Source organism: Esox lucius, chromosome 10, assembly GCF_011004845.1.
Source record: "Esox lucius isolate fEsoLuc1 chromosome 10, fEsoLuc1.pri, whole genome shotgun sequence".
In the NCBI taxonomy this organism is placed as follows: domain Eukaryota; kingdom Metazoa; phylum Chordata; class Actinopteri; order Esociformes; family Esocidae; genus Esox; species Esox lucius.
The window spans coordinates 24,181,353-24,200,928 of NC_047578.1; the positions used below are offsets into that span (position 1 = coordinate 24,181,353).

General features: G+C 41.9%; 1 protein-coding gene across 4 annotated transcripts; it reads right to left on the reverse strand.

The window, feature by feature from the left end:
* Nucleotides 1–671: 671 nt before the first annotated feature.
* On the reverse strand, nucleotides 672–18,506 carry ehmt2 (euchromatic histone-lysine N-methyltransferase 2). 4 transcript variants are annotated; one of them, XM_010900184.3, is made up of 28 exons: nucleotides 18,423–18,506; nucleotides 17,576–17,642; nucleotides 16,078–16,233; nucleotides 15,711–15,931; nucleotides 15,169–15,247; nucleotides 14,987–15,060; nucleotides 14,647–14,787; nucleotides 14,483–14,554; nucleotides 14,246–14,366; nucleotides 13,350–13,457; nucleotides 12,815–12,951; nucleotides 12,552–12,695; nucleotides 11,752–12,062; nucleotides 10,821–11,048; nucleotides 10,299–10,381; nucleotides 10,009–10,115; nucleotides 8,859–8,981; nucleotides 8,050–8,211; nucleotides 5,985–6,089; nucleotides 5,598–5,752; nucleotides 5,267–5,434; nucleotides 5,009–5,153; nucleotides 4,786–4,863; nucleotides 4,415–4,530; nucleotides 4,226–4,312; nucleotides 1,780–1,858; nucleotides 1,480–1,655; nucleotides 672–1,295 (listed from the first exon to the last, which is right to left on the reverse strand). In XM_010900184.3, the coding sequence occupies exons 1-28, from the start codon at nucleotides 18,447–18,449 to the stop codon at nucleotides 1,115–1,117; spliced, it is 3,651 nt and encodes a 1,216-aa protein (XP_010898486.2). In that variant the 5' UTR covers nucleotides 18,450–18,506; the 3' UTR covers nucleotides 672–1,114. The 4 variants fall into 4 exon arrangements, with proteins under 4 accessions (XP_010898486.2, XP_010898485.2, XP_010898484.2 ...); XM_010900183.3 differs by having other exon boundaries at nucleotides 12,815–12,948; nucleotides 14,987–15,063; XM_010900182.3 differs by having other exon boundaries at nucleotides 14,987–15,063.
* Between the last annotated feature and the right edge of the window lie 1,070 nt (nucleotides 18,507–19,576).

Genomic DNA, 19,576 nt, shown 5'->3' on the forward strand with positions numbered 1-19,576 from the left:
CAATGGCACTGGGTCACTAATGTTCATTGATGATGTGACAGAAGACAGAAGCAAATTCAGCGGAGTTGATTGGACAGCACTTCACTTTACATATGGACAATGACCCAAAACACACTGCGAAAGCAACCCAGGAGTTTTTTAAGGCAAAGTGGAATGTTCTGCAATGGCTGAGTCAATCAACTGATCTCAACTCACTCAAGCATGCATTTCACTTGCTGAAGACAAAACTTAATGCAGAAAGACCCACAAACAAATAACAACTGAAGACAGCTGCAGTGAAGGCCTGGCAAAGCATCACAATGGAGGAAACCCAGTGTTTGGTGATGTCCATTCGTTCCAGACTTCAAGCAGTCATTGCCTGCAAAGGATTCTCAGCAAAGTATTAAAAATGAACATTTTATTTATGATTGTGTTAATTTGTCCAATTACATTTGAGCCCCTGAAAAAAGGGAACCGTGTATGAAAATGGTTCTAATTCCTAAACGTTTCATGATATTTTTGTTCAACCCCTCGAATTAAAGCTGAATGTTTGCAATTCAATTGCATCTCAGTTGTTTCATTTCAAATCTATTGTGGTGGTGTACATTGCCAAAAATATGAAAATTGTGTCAGTGTGCAAACATTTCCAGACTTAACTGTATACATTTCCCAAGAACTCACGAATCAGTGGATCCAATAATACATTTTTTTAATCAAATTTGTGAAATGACAACCTAAAAAATGTACTTGTAGAAAAAAACTAAACATGAAACCAACTGACGTTGATACAACCGCAATACCACAGTATTTCAACATCAATGCTTCACGACAGAAGAAGGCCTCATCACGGCAGTGTAATCTGAAGTGAATTGAACAGTATATATTTGGAACAAGTGGAGAGCAACTACGATGTCACTGTGTGTTCTGGTGCCAGATGTGTGATCTCAGGGCAAACCAATATTATATATATATAAAAAAAAGGTATTTTATGAAAGGTCCTATGTAGAATTTTTTTTACCCCAGTCTGTAACAAGTAAAAGCATGAAATCTTGTCTGTCGCACTGAAACAATAACTCATAGCAAATTCAAAACCAAATTAAGGACAGAGACACATGCAAAAGCCCTCAGCGGAAGACTAGGAATTTCCTAGCAAGGCAAGTCCAGGATCAGTCCCTGATTCTGGACAGGCCTCCAGACGAGCGAGCCGGCTCTGCTCCAAGGCGATAGCCTCCGCGGAGTGTTTGCATTTTTCTGATCCACACTGGCAGGTGAAGTATTTACTCTTGATATCCCAGAAACGGTCTCCATAATCAAACCTGTACACACCGATAGAACATCTGTCAGATTTTCAGCATGGAACTCCACATCAACATCCTAATTATAGTGGTGTGAACAAACATGCCATATACATGCGTTACTCAAAAAGAGGTGCTCAAACTAAGGCAGTTAAACAAACGCTACACTGGTCGTTCACACTGTGTCGAAGGGTCTGTCTCTCACCCTAGCTCCTGTCCCGTGAGGATGTCTCGAGAACTGAAGAAGGCGATGCGTGGGAAGCGCAGGTCCTGGTGCAGCATGAACACACGCACAGGGATGATGTTGGGGTCGCACAGGTGGTTGATGAAGCGGCTGATGTTGCCATAGTAACGCGCGTCGATGCAGTACACCTCCCCGTCCTTTGGCAGGGGAAGAAAGCGACGGGAGAACACAAACATTTGAAATGGACCCAACCAACTATTAATGGAGTGAATTTCTTGTTATATTTCTTGTGGAATCCCTATGAGAAGAAAAACGATTTACCTTGTTGTCCAGGTCAAAAAGATAGGAGTCGTCTTCTCTTACGTCTGCCTCTGCATCAGAGATTAGTTCTCCTACGTATCTGTGACCATAGATTATCACACAATTATCAACTGACTAATGTGCTAATGGATACAACCACTTTAAGAATTTAAACAACCACAGACACTGGCATCAATTGTGAGGACCACAAGCTGATTTTATCCATTAAAATTACATGGCATATACACACATATATACACTGCGTGCACAATTATTAGGCAAATCGTACTCCTCAAGATTTATTTTATTGTTGAACAAACACAATGCTCTCAGTCAATCCAAAATATAATTGAACCTCAAACCTGAATGTTTAACAAAGGTAAAATGTGTTTTGATCTTTCTCAGGGGAATACATAAGTGTGCACAATTATTAGGCAACAATTAGTTTCTTGTTTATTCTCAATTTTTTGAGTAAGTGCAACAAAGAAGTAACACAAAGAAAATGAAATAAAATCTCCATCCATGCAGTCTGTCAGTTTCTTGATCTGTTCATGATCAACTTTCACTTAAGCAGCAATCACAGCTTCACAAATGCTGTTTAAAGAGGTGTATTGTCTTCCCTGACTGTAAATCTCACATTTGCAAAGGGTCCACAAGTTCTCATAAGGATTTAAGTCAGGTAAGGAAGGGGGCCAGGTCATTATTTGGGCATCTTTGAGGCCCTTGCTTGCTAGCCAAGCAGTGGAGTACTTGGATGCATGTGATGGAGCATTATCCTGCATAAAGAACATGTCTTTCTACTTCCTGTACCACTGCTTGAAGAAAGTATCTTCCAGAAACTGTCTTCAGGTATTTCTTTGCCCAATCTATATACTTCAACATGTCAATCTTATTCAGTCGTGGTCTTCTTTTAACCTTCTTGACCTTGGCCATGTCTCCGAGCACTTGACACATTTTACTTCTGGACACTCCAGGTAAGTTGCAATTCTGGAATATGGTGGCAATGGAGGATGATGGATTCCTAATGGGTAGCTTCACGTTTAATTCTTCTCAAGTCTTTTGCAGGTAATTTGCATCTTTTCTTCTCCATACATTTTTTGCACCCAAGTGTCCGGTGGTCACACTTCAATAGTTTTGCTATTTCAAGAGTGTTACATCAGTTTTAAAGGCATTTTACAATTTATGACTAAATACAATGAGCATTCAAGTTTATATGGTTTGGAGTTGGAAAATAATAAAACGATCAGAATACTCACTTGCCTAATAATTGTGCAACCACTGTGTATACACACACACACACACACACACACACACACACACACACACACACACACACACACACACACACACACACACACACACACACACACACACACACACACACACACACACACACACACACACACACACACACACACACACACACACACACACACACACACACACACACACACACACACACACACACACACACACACACACACACACACACACACACACACACACACAAAAGTTTGGAAACACCTACTCAATGGTATTTCATAATTTTCACTTATTTCCACATTGGAGAATAATGGTAAAGACATCAAAACTATGAAATAACATGTCGAATCATGAAGCAACTACAAAAGCTTTAAACAGAATAAAATACATAGCCAATTGTAGATTTTTCAAAGTAGCCACCCTTTGCCTTGTTGACAGCTTTGCATACTTCATATTCTCTCAAAATCATAATTAAAAGTATATTTGTGGAATTTCTTAATGCATTTCAGCTAATCAGTTGTGCTGTGACAAGGTAGGGTTGGTATACAGAAGATCATCATCATCATGTCTGTGCTGTAGTAGACCATATTATTGCAAGAACAGCTCAAAAAAACTAAGAGAAACAAAAATCCATCATTACGTTAATACATGAAGGTCAGTCAATACGGAAAATGTCAAGAACTTTGGATAAGTTGGAACGCAGAGTTAAGGAATAGCAGCCAAATACTCAGCCCATGTGGGAACTCTTTCAAGACTGTAGAAAAATCTTTCCAGGTTGCTACCTCATGAAGCTGGTTGAGAGAATGCCAAGAATGTGCAAAGCTGTCATCAAGGCTGAGGGTGGCTACTTTGACAGATCTAAAATATGCATATTTTTATTTGGTTACTGCATGGTTCCATGTGTTATTTCATTGTTTTGATGTCTTTATAATTCTCCAATGTGGAAAATTATGAAAATATAGATATCTTTGAATGAGAAGGTGTATCCAAACTTTTGATTGGTGCCGTGTATATTTTATATAATCTATATTTCCGCTTGGCCTCATCTCAAAACCTAATCCCTATTCCAAATTGTTAACTACTAAGCCTAAAATTGACTTTTTTGTAAAGAAAAGGGTCATTAATTTGCCTCATTTGCCTAAGTTGATTATCCTTGTGCAGTTTCTCACAAGTATTGAAAAAACACCCCCCCCCTCCAACCTACTCGCAGATGAAGCTCCCCTGGGGTATGTCTTGCAGGGCCCTCACTCCCCATCCCATCTTCTCTGTCCGGTACAGCTGGAGACGCACCCTGACAGAGAGACATTCAGCTGTTAGTCCAGCATTCTAGTAGTCGGATGTTAAACGTGCAACCGTGTTTTAGTGCACATGCGTGCATGCGCGTGGATCTCACTTGATGCCTGCCTGCACAACTCGATTCTTGCATGTGCGGTAGCAGGAGCACGCCAGGTTGCACTCGAAGATGAGAGGGGGTTCGATCTTATTGAACTCCTGCAGCAACCGGTGGTCCTGATCAACAAAGTGAACACAATGGAAAGTGGATGACAGGATAAGAGGATGTCCCTTTGTGAAGGAAGGTTAGGGTAAAGTCTATGTCTTTAGTTAACTTTGAAAAAAAATATCAAGGCTATGTTTCAAACTATTTTTACCTTTTTACAAATCTTTAGTTCTTCAGGCAAGAAACGGCTAACACCACAGAAGCGAACATTGTCCGAATACGTTCATATCAAAATTAAGTGCAAAGTCAAATGAATAGATACTAACCTTGTCGTACCAGCAACGTATACTTAGCTGTCCACACAGACAGTTGCTGGAGGAGCAGTCGTCCGTGCAGCTGCAGTGCTGAGGGCAGAGAGACGGGCACAGGTTGTTGGAAAAGGCCGGACATCCCTAGCTGGCTTGCCACTCCGTCCACTATCATTTTATTACCACAGGTGTAGGAATGCATGGCACAAGCTAAGGTACCCTCGGAAAAGTCTGTATTTACCTGTAAGTGTGTGATGTTGCGGTCGATGTTCATGGCTGACGTCTCACAGTTCTCCGAGACGTATTTGTAGTCAGAGGGACATCCCTCATCGTCCACGGCGTTCACACAGGGGATGGGCACGTTCTCATAGCCCTGGGCTACGTCACTGGACAACAGAAGCGGAGGGATAAAAGTAATAAGATGTTCTACTGGACACGGAGCACAAAGACCTCCAGTACAAAAAAGCAATAGTAAATGTTACGTAATATAAGTCTGAACCTGGAGATTATCTTTTCTGTCCGAAGAATGCGATTGGCTATCCCCCGCCGCAGCTTCCTGTTGATCTGGAGTGACACCCACACGGGCGAATCTGAACGTGCTAGAGAAAGAGGCGTGTCACCTTCCCTGTTCATGATGTCAATGTCCGCACCCCTGGAGAGGAACAGTCTATAGGGAGAGAAGGTGATAAGCAAACAAACAGGTGAACAGGTTGCCCATAGGCACAGACCGCCATTTCCTAATCATAAAGCAAAAACACCATACCTTTTCCAAACTAACAGCCAATAGCACAGCCTTATGTATATAGACGACAGAGGTTGGGGTGACTCACGTTACACACTCGAAGAAGCCCTCCCTGGCGGCGATGTGGAGGGGCGTGTCCCCGTGCATGTTAACAGAGGACAGGGGGCAGCCGGCGTTTAGCACCATCTCGGCAATCTCAGCGCAGCCAGCGAAAGATGCCCAATGAAGACAAACATTCATCTCCTAACAGACAGAGCAAATGAGAGAAAATAAATTAGCATGAAAACTTCACCATCCCAGAGGGATTCTGATCTCACAGCCATTTTGATTAACTACAACCAAAATGACCCCACTTTCTACAAGTAAATGTTGTCGATTTAATGGTTCGGAACAAGGTGGGCCTATGATTCTGAAGAAGGATGTGTGGGATTTAGTGTGGTCACAGCACGTCCAAATCTCGGACTGAAGGACTAACCTTGTCCTTGAGCGTGACGTCGGCCCCTCTGTTGAGCAGGGCTCTGATGACCTGTATGTGCTTGTGCTCTGCGGCCCAGATGATAGGAGTCCAGCCTCCACTATCCTGAGAGGAAGACACAGCACATAGGGTCAGAGGGTACGGCGGGGTGGGTTACACAACAGTAACCTAGGACTAGAGTTCGGTATATTACGTGGAACAGATTGACAGATTAAAGCAGGCTGCAGACTAATACAAACAATGGTTAACTCTGTTGATTGACTAGATACCGCTTATGAATTATAGTTAATTTACACTATCAAGTGACATGATACAGATAAGGTGTAGAATTGAAATCTAACATACAGTGGATATAAAAAGTCTACACAACCCTGTTAAAATGCCAGATTTTTGGTGATGTATAAGAATGAGAAAACGATAAATCATGTCCGAACTTTATCCAATTTTTATGTGACCTATAATGTCAACAATTCAATTGAAAAACAAACTGAAATCTTTGAGGGGGAAAAATGGAAAATAAAAACCTTATAATAACCTGGTTGCATAAGTGTGCACACCCTCTTATAACTGGGGATGTGGCTGAGTTCAGAATTAACCAATCACATTCAAATTCATGTTAAATAGAAGTCATTACACACACGCCATCATTTAAAGTGACTCTGATTAATCACAAATAAGGTAAAGCTGTTCTAGTAGGATTTTCCTGACATTTTCTTAGTCGCATCTCAGAGCAAAAGCCATGGACCGCAAAGAGCTTCCAAAGCATTAGAGGGATCTCATTGTTGAAAGATATCAGTCAGGAGAAGGGTACAAAAGAATTTCAACAAGCATTAGATATACCATGGAACAAAGTGAAGACAGTCATCATCAAGTGGATAAAATATGGCACAACAGAGACATTACCACAAACTGGACACCCTTCCAAAATTGATGAAAAGACGAGGAGAAAACTGGTCAGGTAGGCTCCCAAGAGGCCTACAGCAACATTAAAGGAACTGCAGGAATTTCTGGCAAGTACTGGCCGTGTGCTACACGTGACAACAATCTCCCGTATTCTACATATGAATGGCCTATAGGGTTGGGTGGTAAGATGGGAAGCCTTTTCTTACAAAGAAAAACATCCAAGCCCAGCTGAAGTTTGCAAAAACAAACATCAAGTCTCCCAAAAGCATGTGGGAAAATGTGCTATGGTCTGATGAAACCAAGGTTGAACTCTTTGGCCATAATTCCAAAAGGTATGTTTGGCGCAAAAACAAAAACTGCACATCACCCAAAGAACACCATACCCACAGTGAAGCATGGTGGTGGCAGCATCATGCTTTGGGGCTGTTTTCCTTCAGCTGGAACCGGGGCCTTATTCAGTCCCAAATACCAGGCAATTTTGGCACAAAAACTTTAAAAAATGAAGATGAACAGGAAGTTCACCTCTCAGCATGACAATGACACCCCAAAAGCATGTCTCCACCAGAAGAAGAATAATGTTTTGGAATGGCCCAGCCAGGGCCCAGACCTGAATCCAATTGAACATCTGTGGGGTGATCTGAAGAGGGCTGTGCACAGGAGATATCCTCGCAATCTGACAGATTTGGAGCGCTTTTGCAAAGAAGAGTGGGCAAATATTGCCATGTCAAGATGTGACATGCTAATAGACTCCTACCCAAAGACTGAGTGCTGTAATAAAATCAAAAGGTGCTTCAACAAAGTATTAGTTTAAGGGTGTGCACACTTATGCAACCAGGTTATTGTGAGTTTTTTATTTTTCGCCCTCAAAGATGTCATTTATTTTTTTCAATTGAATTGTTCACATTATAAGGTGGAAAAAGTTCTGGGTGGGGGGGGGGGGGGTATACTTCAAGTGAAAAAAAACCTAAAACATTGGTCTTCAAGCCAAATGCTTTATAAACAGCACTAGGCAGGAGTAAATGTATCCACAAAGCTACTTCCTCGTAAATTGTGACTTATCTAAGAGTGTTCTCAGACATGTTGTCATTGTAAATGATGCAGTGTGGAGCATACACAGTCTAGAGTACATTCACTAAGACCGTGAGAAAACACACACACTGACTTGTTGGTTGCTGCCACCCTGTCTAGAGCCCAAGAGTGTTCCTCTCTTGCTCTTCCCCACCTGTGCGTTGATGTCCACCTGTCCAGTCTCCAACAAAAGGGTGACAATTTCTAGGTTGCCCAGTTTGGACGCATGGTGGAGACCGGTGTAGCCATCTTCCTCCTGGATAAGCACAGGAGTGGGAGAGAGGAACAGAAAATGGATACAATATGTGGGGGGAAAACAGTATGGAGAAAGAAGACAAATGGACAGGGGCAGGGTTTATATTTTCATTAAGTTAGTTTAATTATTTAATATTGTTTTTAAATATCTTGGGGCATATTTATTATTTTGAGAAAAAGTGGGAATGACAGAGAGTTTGTGCTCAAACAGTTGTGGGCCAGAATCAAACCCATGCTGCCGCGGTATAGACTAGCATTCGAACTTGGACTAGCAAACGCAACGTGCCATTGGAACAAAGGACTGATGGGCCTCTGTATGCCTGTATTAGAGCTTTCTAAGTGACCTCAAATGTTTGAACGGTACTGTACGTGCACCAGAGACAGCAGCTTAGACCGCTAGACCACCACAGACCACGCATTTTCACATTTTTATACTGTCAGACATGAAGGTTTTATTACCACACAGGTTTTACTAATACACAGGTCTTAGCTAGTTTATTCTAGAAAATAATCGGTTGACTTTCCAAGTCTAATTCTTCAAGGTTCATATCCTTAAAATGCTTACATCATTAGAGCCGCTTACTAGTAGTATCCGTTAGCAACGTTAACAGGTCTGCTTTGCAATAAGACAGTTGACCAGACACTTACCGTTTGATAAACACAGGCTCCACTTTGGACCAGGTACTTGGTCACATCCACATGGTTGTTGACAATAGCCTCCAGGAGAGGAGTCCTCATTGATTTGTCTTGGACATCCAATTTAGCGCCTGCCTGAAAAATAATCAAGAAATGCAGTGCGGCACAGTGGTGAAAACCAGAAAAGGAAACAGGCAAGCCTAGTTCAGCCGGCCTGCAATTAAAAGTGATACATGTTGTTACCCTCACTGGATTCGAACCAGGGTCTGTGTCTTTAACTACTAACCATGGTGCTATAAGTTTGCCCAGTGTCGGTATAGCATCTCGACATTAGATCATTTTGTCACACATTAACATCACGCCAAGTTTGAATAATTCACTAGACACCATTAAGCATTGTATTAAACTGACTAACGCTTCTTATTAAGTTTACCTCCACCACAAATAGCATCTATGAACTCTATGGCTTTTGCCATTGGCCGTTTTAACAGCTTAATAGCCAGTAATAGGCTTACTTGTATCAAACTTACTACTTGGAATAGTCATAAGGATTGAGCAATTGCTAGCAAGATTGAATATGAACTTGACAAAGCCAAAGCTATTTCATGGCACAAAAACTTTTGTTTTTCTTTCATTCGTGAATGAAACTGATACAATAACTATCAATATAGGTGACAATAACTGACTTTTTTGTCAACTCTTCTACTGCCCAAGGGGTTTTGATCTAGCCTATATTACCCCAAAAATAATGCACGGATGCGTACTTTAAAAATCCACCAGAAATAGTTGCAATATAACCGTGATCAGTTTTATTTAAGGCTTACTATAACGCAGCTACCGGTTGCAGGTCCGTGTCTCTCAACACTACACCATTTAACAAGGCTTGCTCACATACTCACTCACTGTAAGAGACATTTGCACAAATGAGGGATCCATATTGGCGTTTTAAGGAGTCACTTCCATAATTTCATAGGCATATAGATCAAGAGACATCATTCACGAGGGTATAAAACATCGGAAATAAAGAAAACACATTTGCGATATAAACTGTCATTTGTCACTGGACCTATTCATCTAGTCCCTCACTGAGTTGGATTTTTTCTGTTGGCTGCCTAATGAATATCCTTTAGTAGTGAGGATTCAAGTGAAACTGGTTGTTCACCTGCACCAGCATGTAGCAGACCTCCAGCAGGCCTCTCTGGGCAGCAGCGTGAAGAGCACTCCGTCTGTTCTGGGATTCAGCCTGGTAGGTTGGGTCTATGCCCTCCACTGGGCCACGTGGGCAGAGAGAGTGGAACAGAGGGGTGAATATCAAGACCAATCACTTGCATTTATGTGAAATAGAAGAACATGAGCTTTTCAAGCAGAGGAATGACAAAAGATGCAATCAGATGAAGAATGTCCAGTTGTACTAAACAGTAAAACACAAACTCAAGTCCTAATAAGACTTACTGAGCATGAGCAGAACTCGCTGCACCTCGCCCTGCTTGGCGGCAGGGTAAAGCTGGCGGGGGTGGAACCTCAGCTTCTTCCTCCTGACCAATGAAGAATCCCCAATATTATTGCTGGCATGACTACAGGAAGATTGTATTCTCAGAACCCATTGGAGAAAGTGAAACAAGGATTTCTAATGCATCGGGTTTAGAGAAGGAGGCAAGGAGAGAGGATGCAAGGAGCATGAAACTGATCATCCCAGGCTGTGTGCAGCTTCCAAGGCCTTTTTAAATACCAATAAAATTAATCACAACGTCCTACATTCCTTGGAATAATATCATATCTGACACCCAAAAATGCATCTCCTTTCAGTAGCTTTCCCGAATTCGATCATCACATATTTTCGGTTAAGGAAATATTGTTGTATTTTCCAAGCAGCCAAACAGGGCCCATGTCTTCCAGTAAACAAATTCCTGTCAGTCTTTGATTTGCAGTAAAAAATCCCATTCTCTTAGACTCTGGTCTTGTACACTGTCTCACCTCTCAGTGTCCTGGGTGAGAATGGCCTTCTGCAACGCCACCCTGCTGGGCCCTGGGGGAAGCGCACTGGGGCTTATTGGCTTCCCATTGGGCAGGCAGAGGGAGGGGCCCACACTGTCCACACCCTCCTCCCCTGGGTGGGGTGTGTCGACAGGCGCTCCTACCACAGTGGCTTGGGGGGGCTGCTCGGCCTCCCTCTTCACCAACCCTCGCCCACGCATCCTCGCACTGATAAACAGAGAGAAGGCGGAAATTAGCAAAGCTTCGGCAATCACTATTCCATACAGCTCCAACCGTAAAGACAGGAACAGTAAGGATTTATTTTTATTTGGGCTCAATACTCCCAAGTTTGGATTTTCATCAAACAATTACAATAAGGTTAAAGTTTAGATTCTAATTTTATTTGAGGAGTTGTGTGTTCATGTTGATTTTAGCATTCACTTTTGAAACGCTTTTATACACAGTTCCCTTATTTCAGGGCACCAGAAATACTGGGACAGTTTAATATAATATTCAAATAAAGCTGTTACGTTTAGTATGTGGTCCCATATCCTTTGCATAAAACAAATGCCTGAAGTCCATGACACATTAACCCCAAGAGACACTGGCAGTCTTCTCTGGTGATGCTTGTCTGTTTTGATGTACTTTTGCCATAACTAAACTAAACTCAACTAAATCAAATGTAAGTAATTTCCAATTAGATATAGTTAATGTCTTATTTAATCTAGCCTAATAAACTGCATGCATTACTGTATTGTAGTGATTGAGCTGCAAAACAGATCATATGACTCCAGATTACATTCGATATGATGGTTACTCTATTAAGAGTTGTGGATCAGAATCACCTTTATTCAATGCCTTTTGACACTGCACTGTTCTTAGCCCAGGGCTATCTTAGACCCATGCGCATCCTGACACACACACAGATCACCTTTCGAGCTTGACCGGACCCTCTGGCTTCTTCCCGTTCTCCGGTGCCCCTGTGGAGGCCGCCTGGGAGGGGGGAGAGGGAACGGACGGGGGGAGAGACGGTGTGGTGGTCGAGGAGGCCGAAGTCGTGACCACGGTAGCTGTCGACGACGCCGAGGGTGGGATGGTGACCTCCTGGGCCTCCGAGGCGTCCTCGCCGCAGTGGGGGCAGAAAAGCAAGCCCCTGCCCCGCCCGGCCCCGAGCACTGTAACGCAGCCCCGGTGGAAACGGTGTGCGATGCGCTGGTCTGGACAGCACTCCAGAAAAGTGCCCTGGAAGAACAGAACGAGGGGCAGGTTTAGTGTCAAGACTCAGTCGGGTCTCCATCCATGTTTACAGACCAGTCGGGTCTCCTTCCATGTTTACAGACCAGTCGGGTCTCCATCCATGTTTACAGACCAGTCGGGTCTCCATCCATGTTTACAGACCAGTCGGGTCTCCATCCATGTTTACAGACCAGTCGGGTCTCCATCCATGTTTACAGACCAGTCGGGTCTCCATCCATGTTTACAGACCAGTCGGGTCTCCATCCATGTTTACAGACCAGTCGGGTCTCCATCCATGTTTACAGACCAGTCGGGTCTCCATCCATGTTTACAGACCAGTCGGGTCTCCATCCATGTTTACAGACCAGTCGGGTCTCCATCCATGTTTACAGACCAGTCGGGTCTCCATCCATGTTTACAGACCTGAGAACACAGGAACATGAAACCAACATGAGGGTTTTTTCCACTCCTAACAGGCGCTGCGCAAAACCTTACCGTGATACAGAAGTAACCACATCCAGGGCAGCAGTGATGTTTGACCATGTGGGAGCGATGGTTCTCACACAGCACCATGAGGGAAACCCGACTGGACGGCCGCATGGTCTCCCCCTTCTGAATGATACTGGTACAGCTCACCAACTGTGGGACAGAGAGAGAAAGAGGAAGAGCACAAAGTAAAACATTCAGACGGGTAAGGGAATGGCGATTCCAACCATAGGCTCTGTCGATTCCAGCCGAGACGCCCCACGGACGCGCACCTCTCCGTTGACGCTCTCGGTGGCCATGCACAGTCTGTCGGGACGTCCGCTGGCACTGTCCACCCGGGGCGCCTCCATCCGGCAGCTACACAGAGGCAGCTCCTCCAGGCGCTCCGTCTCGCCGGCGTCGCTGCCTTCTAAAGAGACATACAACATGCAGATCTCCTCGGGTTACATGGTGCTACCCACAATTGTTGTTTGCATTTTGTGCCTCTGGTTTTGGACCTCATTTCACAGTGTGTGGGTCTCTCTTCCTAATATAAGCCCAATTGTGACACCTGAAAGTGAAACTAGTTGTTAGAAAACAGGATCTTTCATAGCCTTGGTCTATTCCTATTGTCCACGGTAACACAATCAGTGCGGTTCATCCAGGAAAGGGCAGCTTCTGTGATCCACGCAAACTGTGTGTTTGCAAGACATCCATTGGAGTGAATGCTACAGGAAGCGTACACCAAGATAGCGTTTGAACCTTTTGACCATGAGAGACCTCAGAGAGGGACGGGGAGACATTTGTGTGAACACGCCATCTACACACCGTGTTGAGGTGACAGTGTCAAGCCGTCTGCAGCGGTGATGTCCAGGGAGCCCAAGGCCACTTCTGTGTATTCACTGGACCCGCCTTGAGGAGGTGCTGTCGACATGGCTGGGAATTTAGACAGAAAACAGTCCGTCAACCAATCAACAGCAGACATTTTTCAAAAGTTATTTCCGTGGATTTGGCTATCGTGAGAGGATTAATTAATGACACATGATCATTTGGCTGGGGATTGGAATCGGCTGATACTTGCTTCAAACAGGCGATGGGTAAATCAGCTGATCTCCTTTTCTAATGTCTAATTTGGAGAACTGATAGCTGACAGAAAGCAGGCAAAACTGTTGACTTTTTTCATATAAATGACTCAACCAAGTAAGGATGCCTAATTATTTTCCTGTGCCCACTTCATTATACAATTCTGTTTTTATACAGTAATGAATCTTCTCCCCCCACATTATTTCTTTATTTTTTAAGTTACTAATTATTATAAAAACAGTCAGATTTTGGCAACTAAAAATAGTTGAGTGCAGGTTATTCATTTATTTCTGCAGCAATCTGGGCAGGCAGAGATGCGCTTTAAGCACTATGTTCATCTGCAGCTATAGGTTGTGAAAGCGCCGGACCAACTTAAGTGCACAACACTTATTTTTATGGATAGATCTATCAAAGTTAGAAATACTCAAGTTCATGTTTATTTAGTCACAAATCGTCAATTCTCTACACCACAAAAAGTGACAAATAAAATTACATTATCAACTTCTATTCCATTAAATGTAGTTCTATGGATTGTTTCCAATCCGAAATGCATAATCCATGTGGACAAACCTTTAAAACCAGCCCCCAGCTGACACCGACAATAAAATGCTTTGTTTCCCCTTGGTCAGTTGGCCTCTCACCTCCACCTGCCTCCATGCCGTCAGCTTTCTCTCTCCCTTTCCCCCGCCCTGGGCGGGTCCAGGGCGACTCGTTCCTCCCTTTGCTCCGCTGGCCTGGCCTCTGTGGATCCGACTCAGAGCTCTGAGGTTAAAGGGGGCATAGAAATGTTCATACATAAAATGTTTTCCCATCCGGAGATTGACGCCTGGTGACCGATTTATCTTACAAGTTCTGACAAAAAAATAAAAATTACTCACGTTATCGGACATGTTGGCCGACTCTTCTGCATCTCTTTCATGAAGCCTATCCTCGATTCCACCATCTTCAGACTGCAACATTTTAAAAGGTTGGTATACATATGTTAAAGAGCAGCAACATAGATCCAATACTAACTGGATCTGTTTGTAAATAATACTCCAACCTTGCTGTCTGAATAGGCTGCGTCCGCTTCGTCCCTAGCATAGGGGTTGTAGAGCAGAAAATCGTCCTCGTCTGCACCCTCATCCAAATCCTTCAGCCAGCTGCTGCGCCTTTTTGCCTCCTCGAGGAGAATGCGATCCGTCTGAAATGAAAACAAGAAAAAGGATGAGTAACAACTAAAAGTCTATATAACTCAAAATCTTAATAACTCACTGTGCTATAACTCAATATCTCAACATGAGATTTGTTAGCAACTATAATCTCCATGGCACTAGTCATTTGTTTTATGTACAAAGACGGGCATTATAAAGAACTGACCAGGCCCGCTAAACCCAACGTACCTTCTTCTCTGCTCCTATCGTGCTCTCTGCCTTCTCAGGTGTAATGTCAAGGCCCAGCTTTCTCCGCTTTGCCACTACTGAGAAAGAGACACAAGCAATGAAATGGATCATAGTTCCCACTGAGGGGGAAATCTCATTTGCATTAAGTCGATCTAAACTGCGCGCGATATGCGGACACTGACCAGATTCGGCGTCTGTCGTGAAGGTTGCTGTGGCTTCTGTGGGTATGACTGGCACAATGGCCGACTCAATGCACCTCACCTGAAAGGCAAGTAGTGAATTGGCTAATTTAAAAAAAGAAAAACCAATATAAAGAAAGACGAGAGGTAAAACACTCTCTTGACATAATGGTCTATATACGTATAAAATAAAGACGTACAGTAATGTGATGTCATACCCATGGTATAACCTCACATCGGGTTTATAAGAGGCCGTATAGCACGAGTATGACATCACATCTATTTGTACTGCTCTGTTGGTAACTGGTTTGTAAGAGCAATAAGGCATCTCCACAATAGATGCGGTAGATTGGCCATAAACCACAGCCCCCCGTGCCATTACTTACAACCCTGTTTCCAAAAAAGTTGGGATGATGTGTAAAATGCTAATGAAAACAGAATGCCATGATGTGCCAATCATTTAAAACCTCCATTTAATAGAAAAAGTACAAAGTTCAAAGACAACATATTAAACTACTACGAGCCATTGTCTTAAGCAGACTCACCTGTGTTGGGGGCGGTCTGTTCATGGTCTTGCGAGCGCGATGTATCTTTACAGCCTGGCCAGGGATTGGATGGGAAGAGGATGGGGACAGAGGCGACATGTGAGGTTTGCTTCCTGGTCCAGAGACACTCATTTTTGCTCTTCCAGAAGGAGAGGAAGCAGAGGTAGAGGGGGGGGAGAGGGAAGGGGAGGACGTGTGTGGAAGGCTCTTGGCTGCATGTCCTGGTGGTCAGTGAAGGAATCACAGATTAAATGAGAGAATGAAAACCATACAGCAGAAAGAGAAGTGACAGTGAAATTGAGATGAACACGACATACATCAATTCGGTCTTGTAACCATAGATACTAAATTGAATAATCTTATGAACCTGTGAGGGCTCTGCCTGACACAGAGGAAGACGTTGTTGCGAGTCTTTCGGTTTCCTCTCTGTTTTTCAAACCATCCTTTGGAATCTGCTGGACTGGCTGTGACAGCATAGGCTCAGTGTCCTTAGTAACCACTGGTGTGGCAGGTCTCTCAGGACCTAGGTGATATTCAAAGCATTTGGATCAGAACCAAAACACATTTTCATAAAAGCTGTGCATACTGTGTATTTACTATCCACCTATATGTTGACACCTGCAATCTTCTTTGTTCTGTTTCACAAATAAAAAAGATCTTCTCTATTTGGTGCCACCTCAATTTATCATACAGCAGGATATGTTTTTACTGTTTTGACACGTCAAATAGGGAAAACGGTATGAATTCCAACAGAAAATGTTGTGATGAAACATAATTCCAAACAAAACTGGAAATAGTTACAGCTGGCACACTATTATAAGGGTCGGTCATATAATGGTCTCAATATTGTTTTATACATACAGTGCTTTGAAAGTATTCAGTCAATGGTTTTATGTTGGGAAATATTTGTAAGAAAAATAAACAAACTTTAATGAAAAAATTGGTATGTATACATTTGCAAGGCACTCTGTCTGCAGCTTGCACATTAACTGTTTTCTACATTTGTCATATGACAAAGCTTAAACTGAAGTTCACACTAATCCCACAGTAATATAAAATATTTGGTGTCCTATGGTGCAAATCAGTGTACAATTAAATGTTTTATATTATAAATGACAAGCCTAATAGTGGAGATTAAAGACACTGATAATGTTATCTAATTTGCATAGCGAGGTAAATAGAAGAGCAGTAATGAGAGACATTGTAAAATGTATAACAAACTGATATTTTGAGTTCTCCATAGGTACAACAGTTAAACTACGCCAATGAGAAATTTTAATAATTTACCTCAAGAATCAATGAATAAATATAATTATCGGTCCAAAAATGAATGTAGCAACTTCAGAATGCCCCTTACAATGTTCACTTATTAGCTGATATTTTCAAGCCAACCACTATATTCAGCATTCAGGATTTATTGGAGACGGTCACCATGGTTATGACATTACATAACTAATTACTGCTTCATTACGTTGGTAATCAGTTAATGCACACAATAATCTTGGATGTTTGTGATATATTATACCAGGGCTTAGTGCTTTGTCCAGGCAATCCGCCGTGCCTCATGCCTAAGAACAGCTCTTAGTCATGGTATTGGTCCCCAGGTGATTATCACAATAAGGCTCCTTACAATATGTAAATAATTTACATTTCTTCATGTGAATTATCAGGAATGTGTTTTGGGAGACATATTATAGATATAATAAAGCACATTATACTGGTTATTTAGGTATGAGGTACTCATTTAAACACAATTTCAAATGCCAACTGTCACTAGTTCACATACAAAATCTGGGAAAGGCTAAAAAAACTGTTTTAATTATTAAATTTTTACGCTGGTAAAACGTGTCAATTATCATACATACCGTCATCCGACTGGCTTGAGAGTCTCACTTCAAGATTCGTTTCCAATGCATCACTCTCAGACGCCTCCTAGAGCATCCAAAAAAAGTTGAGTTCTAAAACCAAATTGCCCTTTTGAAATCCAAATACCCAAGCACGGAATTCCTTAATGTAGGCAACAACTTGCCGTTCACTTCCCAAAACAAATGAATAAAAAAATATATGCATGAATGCAACTTAAACAGGCATACGATGGATCTATCTAGGACAACAATATCTAAATATTTTAACATTACAATAGCTGAGAAAATAACTTCAACAAGTATGTGAAGTATGCACCATTTAGACAAAGATTTTACCGAAAGGTGTTATGGAAAGGCTTGATTACATAATGTACAGGTAGAAATGCATTATAGTGACTTCATTTCACACAACTATTAAGTTTGCTTTGCTATCAAACTGATGCACACATTTCTTCGGATGTTGACATAGCGGAGTGACACTGAAAAACACAAACACGCGCAAAACCATTTCTATTTATACTGGGGCTCAGGGCAATTTCAAATAAAATAAAAAACGCGTAGTCTATACACATTCATTTCAGAATAAAGGCATAGTTGTTATTAACGTTTAATTAATCTTTTACTTATTTCTTCCAGATCCATATTCCAGCTATGTGGCTAGGTTGCTAGCCAATTGTTCACGGGGGCTGCCTTTATACTAGCAGAAACAAGACTGTGCAAGAAAACGACAATCAACTTGTGTAAAGATAAAATGTTTGGTATGCATGTTCGAAGTGTTGAATAACTTGTCTAATTTGCAATAAAGTGACCGTTGTAAACTAGCAAAATATAGCTAACAATTATTTACCTTGGTCGTTTTCTCAGATGCCGACATGATACCAATGACTAGTACTCTTCCAGCAGCACTAACGATGACGTCATACTCATATTGTAATTAGGAAATCTTCAGAATAAAAGCGCGAATTAAAATATATTGCAGTGTATAATTCGTTCTAAAGATGGTTAAGTGTAAAGATAGGACATTTTTGACAAGTTTTCTAATTAATGCAAAGAGAAAATAATAGAAGAATGACATAGGTTTATAATAAAATAATTTAAACCACAATATTATAGCTTAAACTGTGCAAGAGTCTTTATAATTGCCTTATAAAAAAAAACTGTGCCGTGGAATATGGCATTCAGGAACTACTCACGAGGGTATAAAGAATCCATATAGAGGGTCAATTCATGGGAGTAAATACAGGGTATAGCCAGCAGCACTTTCTTAGCCACCCAATCCATTGGCTCCAATTCAATACACTATACCTGAATTTGGCTTATGCAAATTACCTTATTAGAAAAACTAGACGTTGTGCACATTTAGAATTTAGTACTTGCTTTTCTTTTTTTCAGATGTTACACGCACATGCTCATTGCTGTAGTCTGTGCATTTCAGTTGCACAGACTACCTTACACCTCCAACTTGCTCAGTTGCATAGTCAGAATTGTCATTTGCCTCATCACACAACTATTAATTCCCACTTGTACATACATATGCAAAATACTTTAATAACTTAAATAATAATTTGTACATTTTCTGCCCTGACCTAATTTAGAATTGCCATTTTGAACTGTATTTCCCCTCATTGTACATCTATACATTCCACTTGTAAAATTTGCCTTGTAAATTGCCATGTAAATTGCCTTCGAATACAATTCACAATTTGTTTTACCGAATTAGCACATTGCAATGCATTTCAATTATGGATTTTATTTTGATAAAAGAAATCTGAGTATGTGTTGCCAGAATAATATCCTGCTGCTAGGAGAACGGTAATATTGCAATGAAAGCATACGTATTTGACTTGGTGTGCGTAAACTTGCATTCTCCGCCCCTTGGCTTTTTTCTGTATGATGTTCATCAGCGGTTGGCATCCGATGTTAATGCTTCGTGACCGTCCCCTACTGTACTGGAGTGTGATCACAAAAAAGTCATAACGCTTCCTGCAATGGCTACCCATT

Excerpts from the sequence above, each read along its gene's own strand:
- ehmt2 (XM_010900182.3), bottom strand. The coding sequence starts at position 18,449 with ATGTCGGCATCTGAGAAAACGACCAAG. Across the intron at positions 15,248-15,710 it reads ACAGACCGCCCCCAACACAG|GTGAGGTGCATTGAGTCGGC; the intron begins GTGAGTCTGCTT and ends CTTGCCTTTCAG. Across the intron at positions 14,367-14,482 it reads CGGCCAACATGTCCGATAAC|AGCTCTGAGTCGGATCCACA; the intron begins GTGAGTAATTTT and ends CTTTAACCTCAG.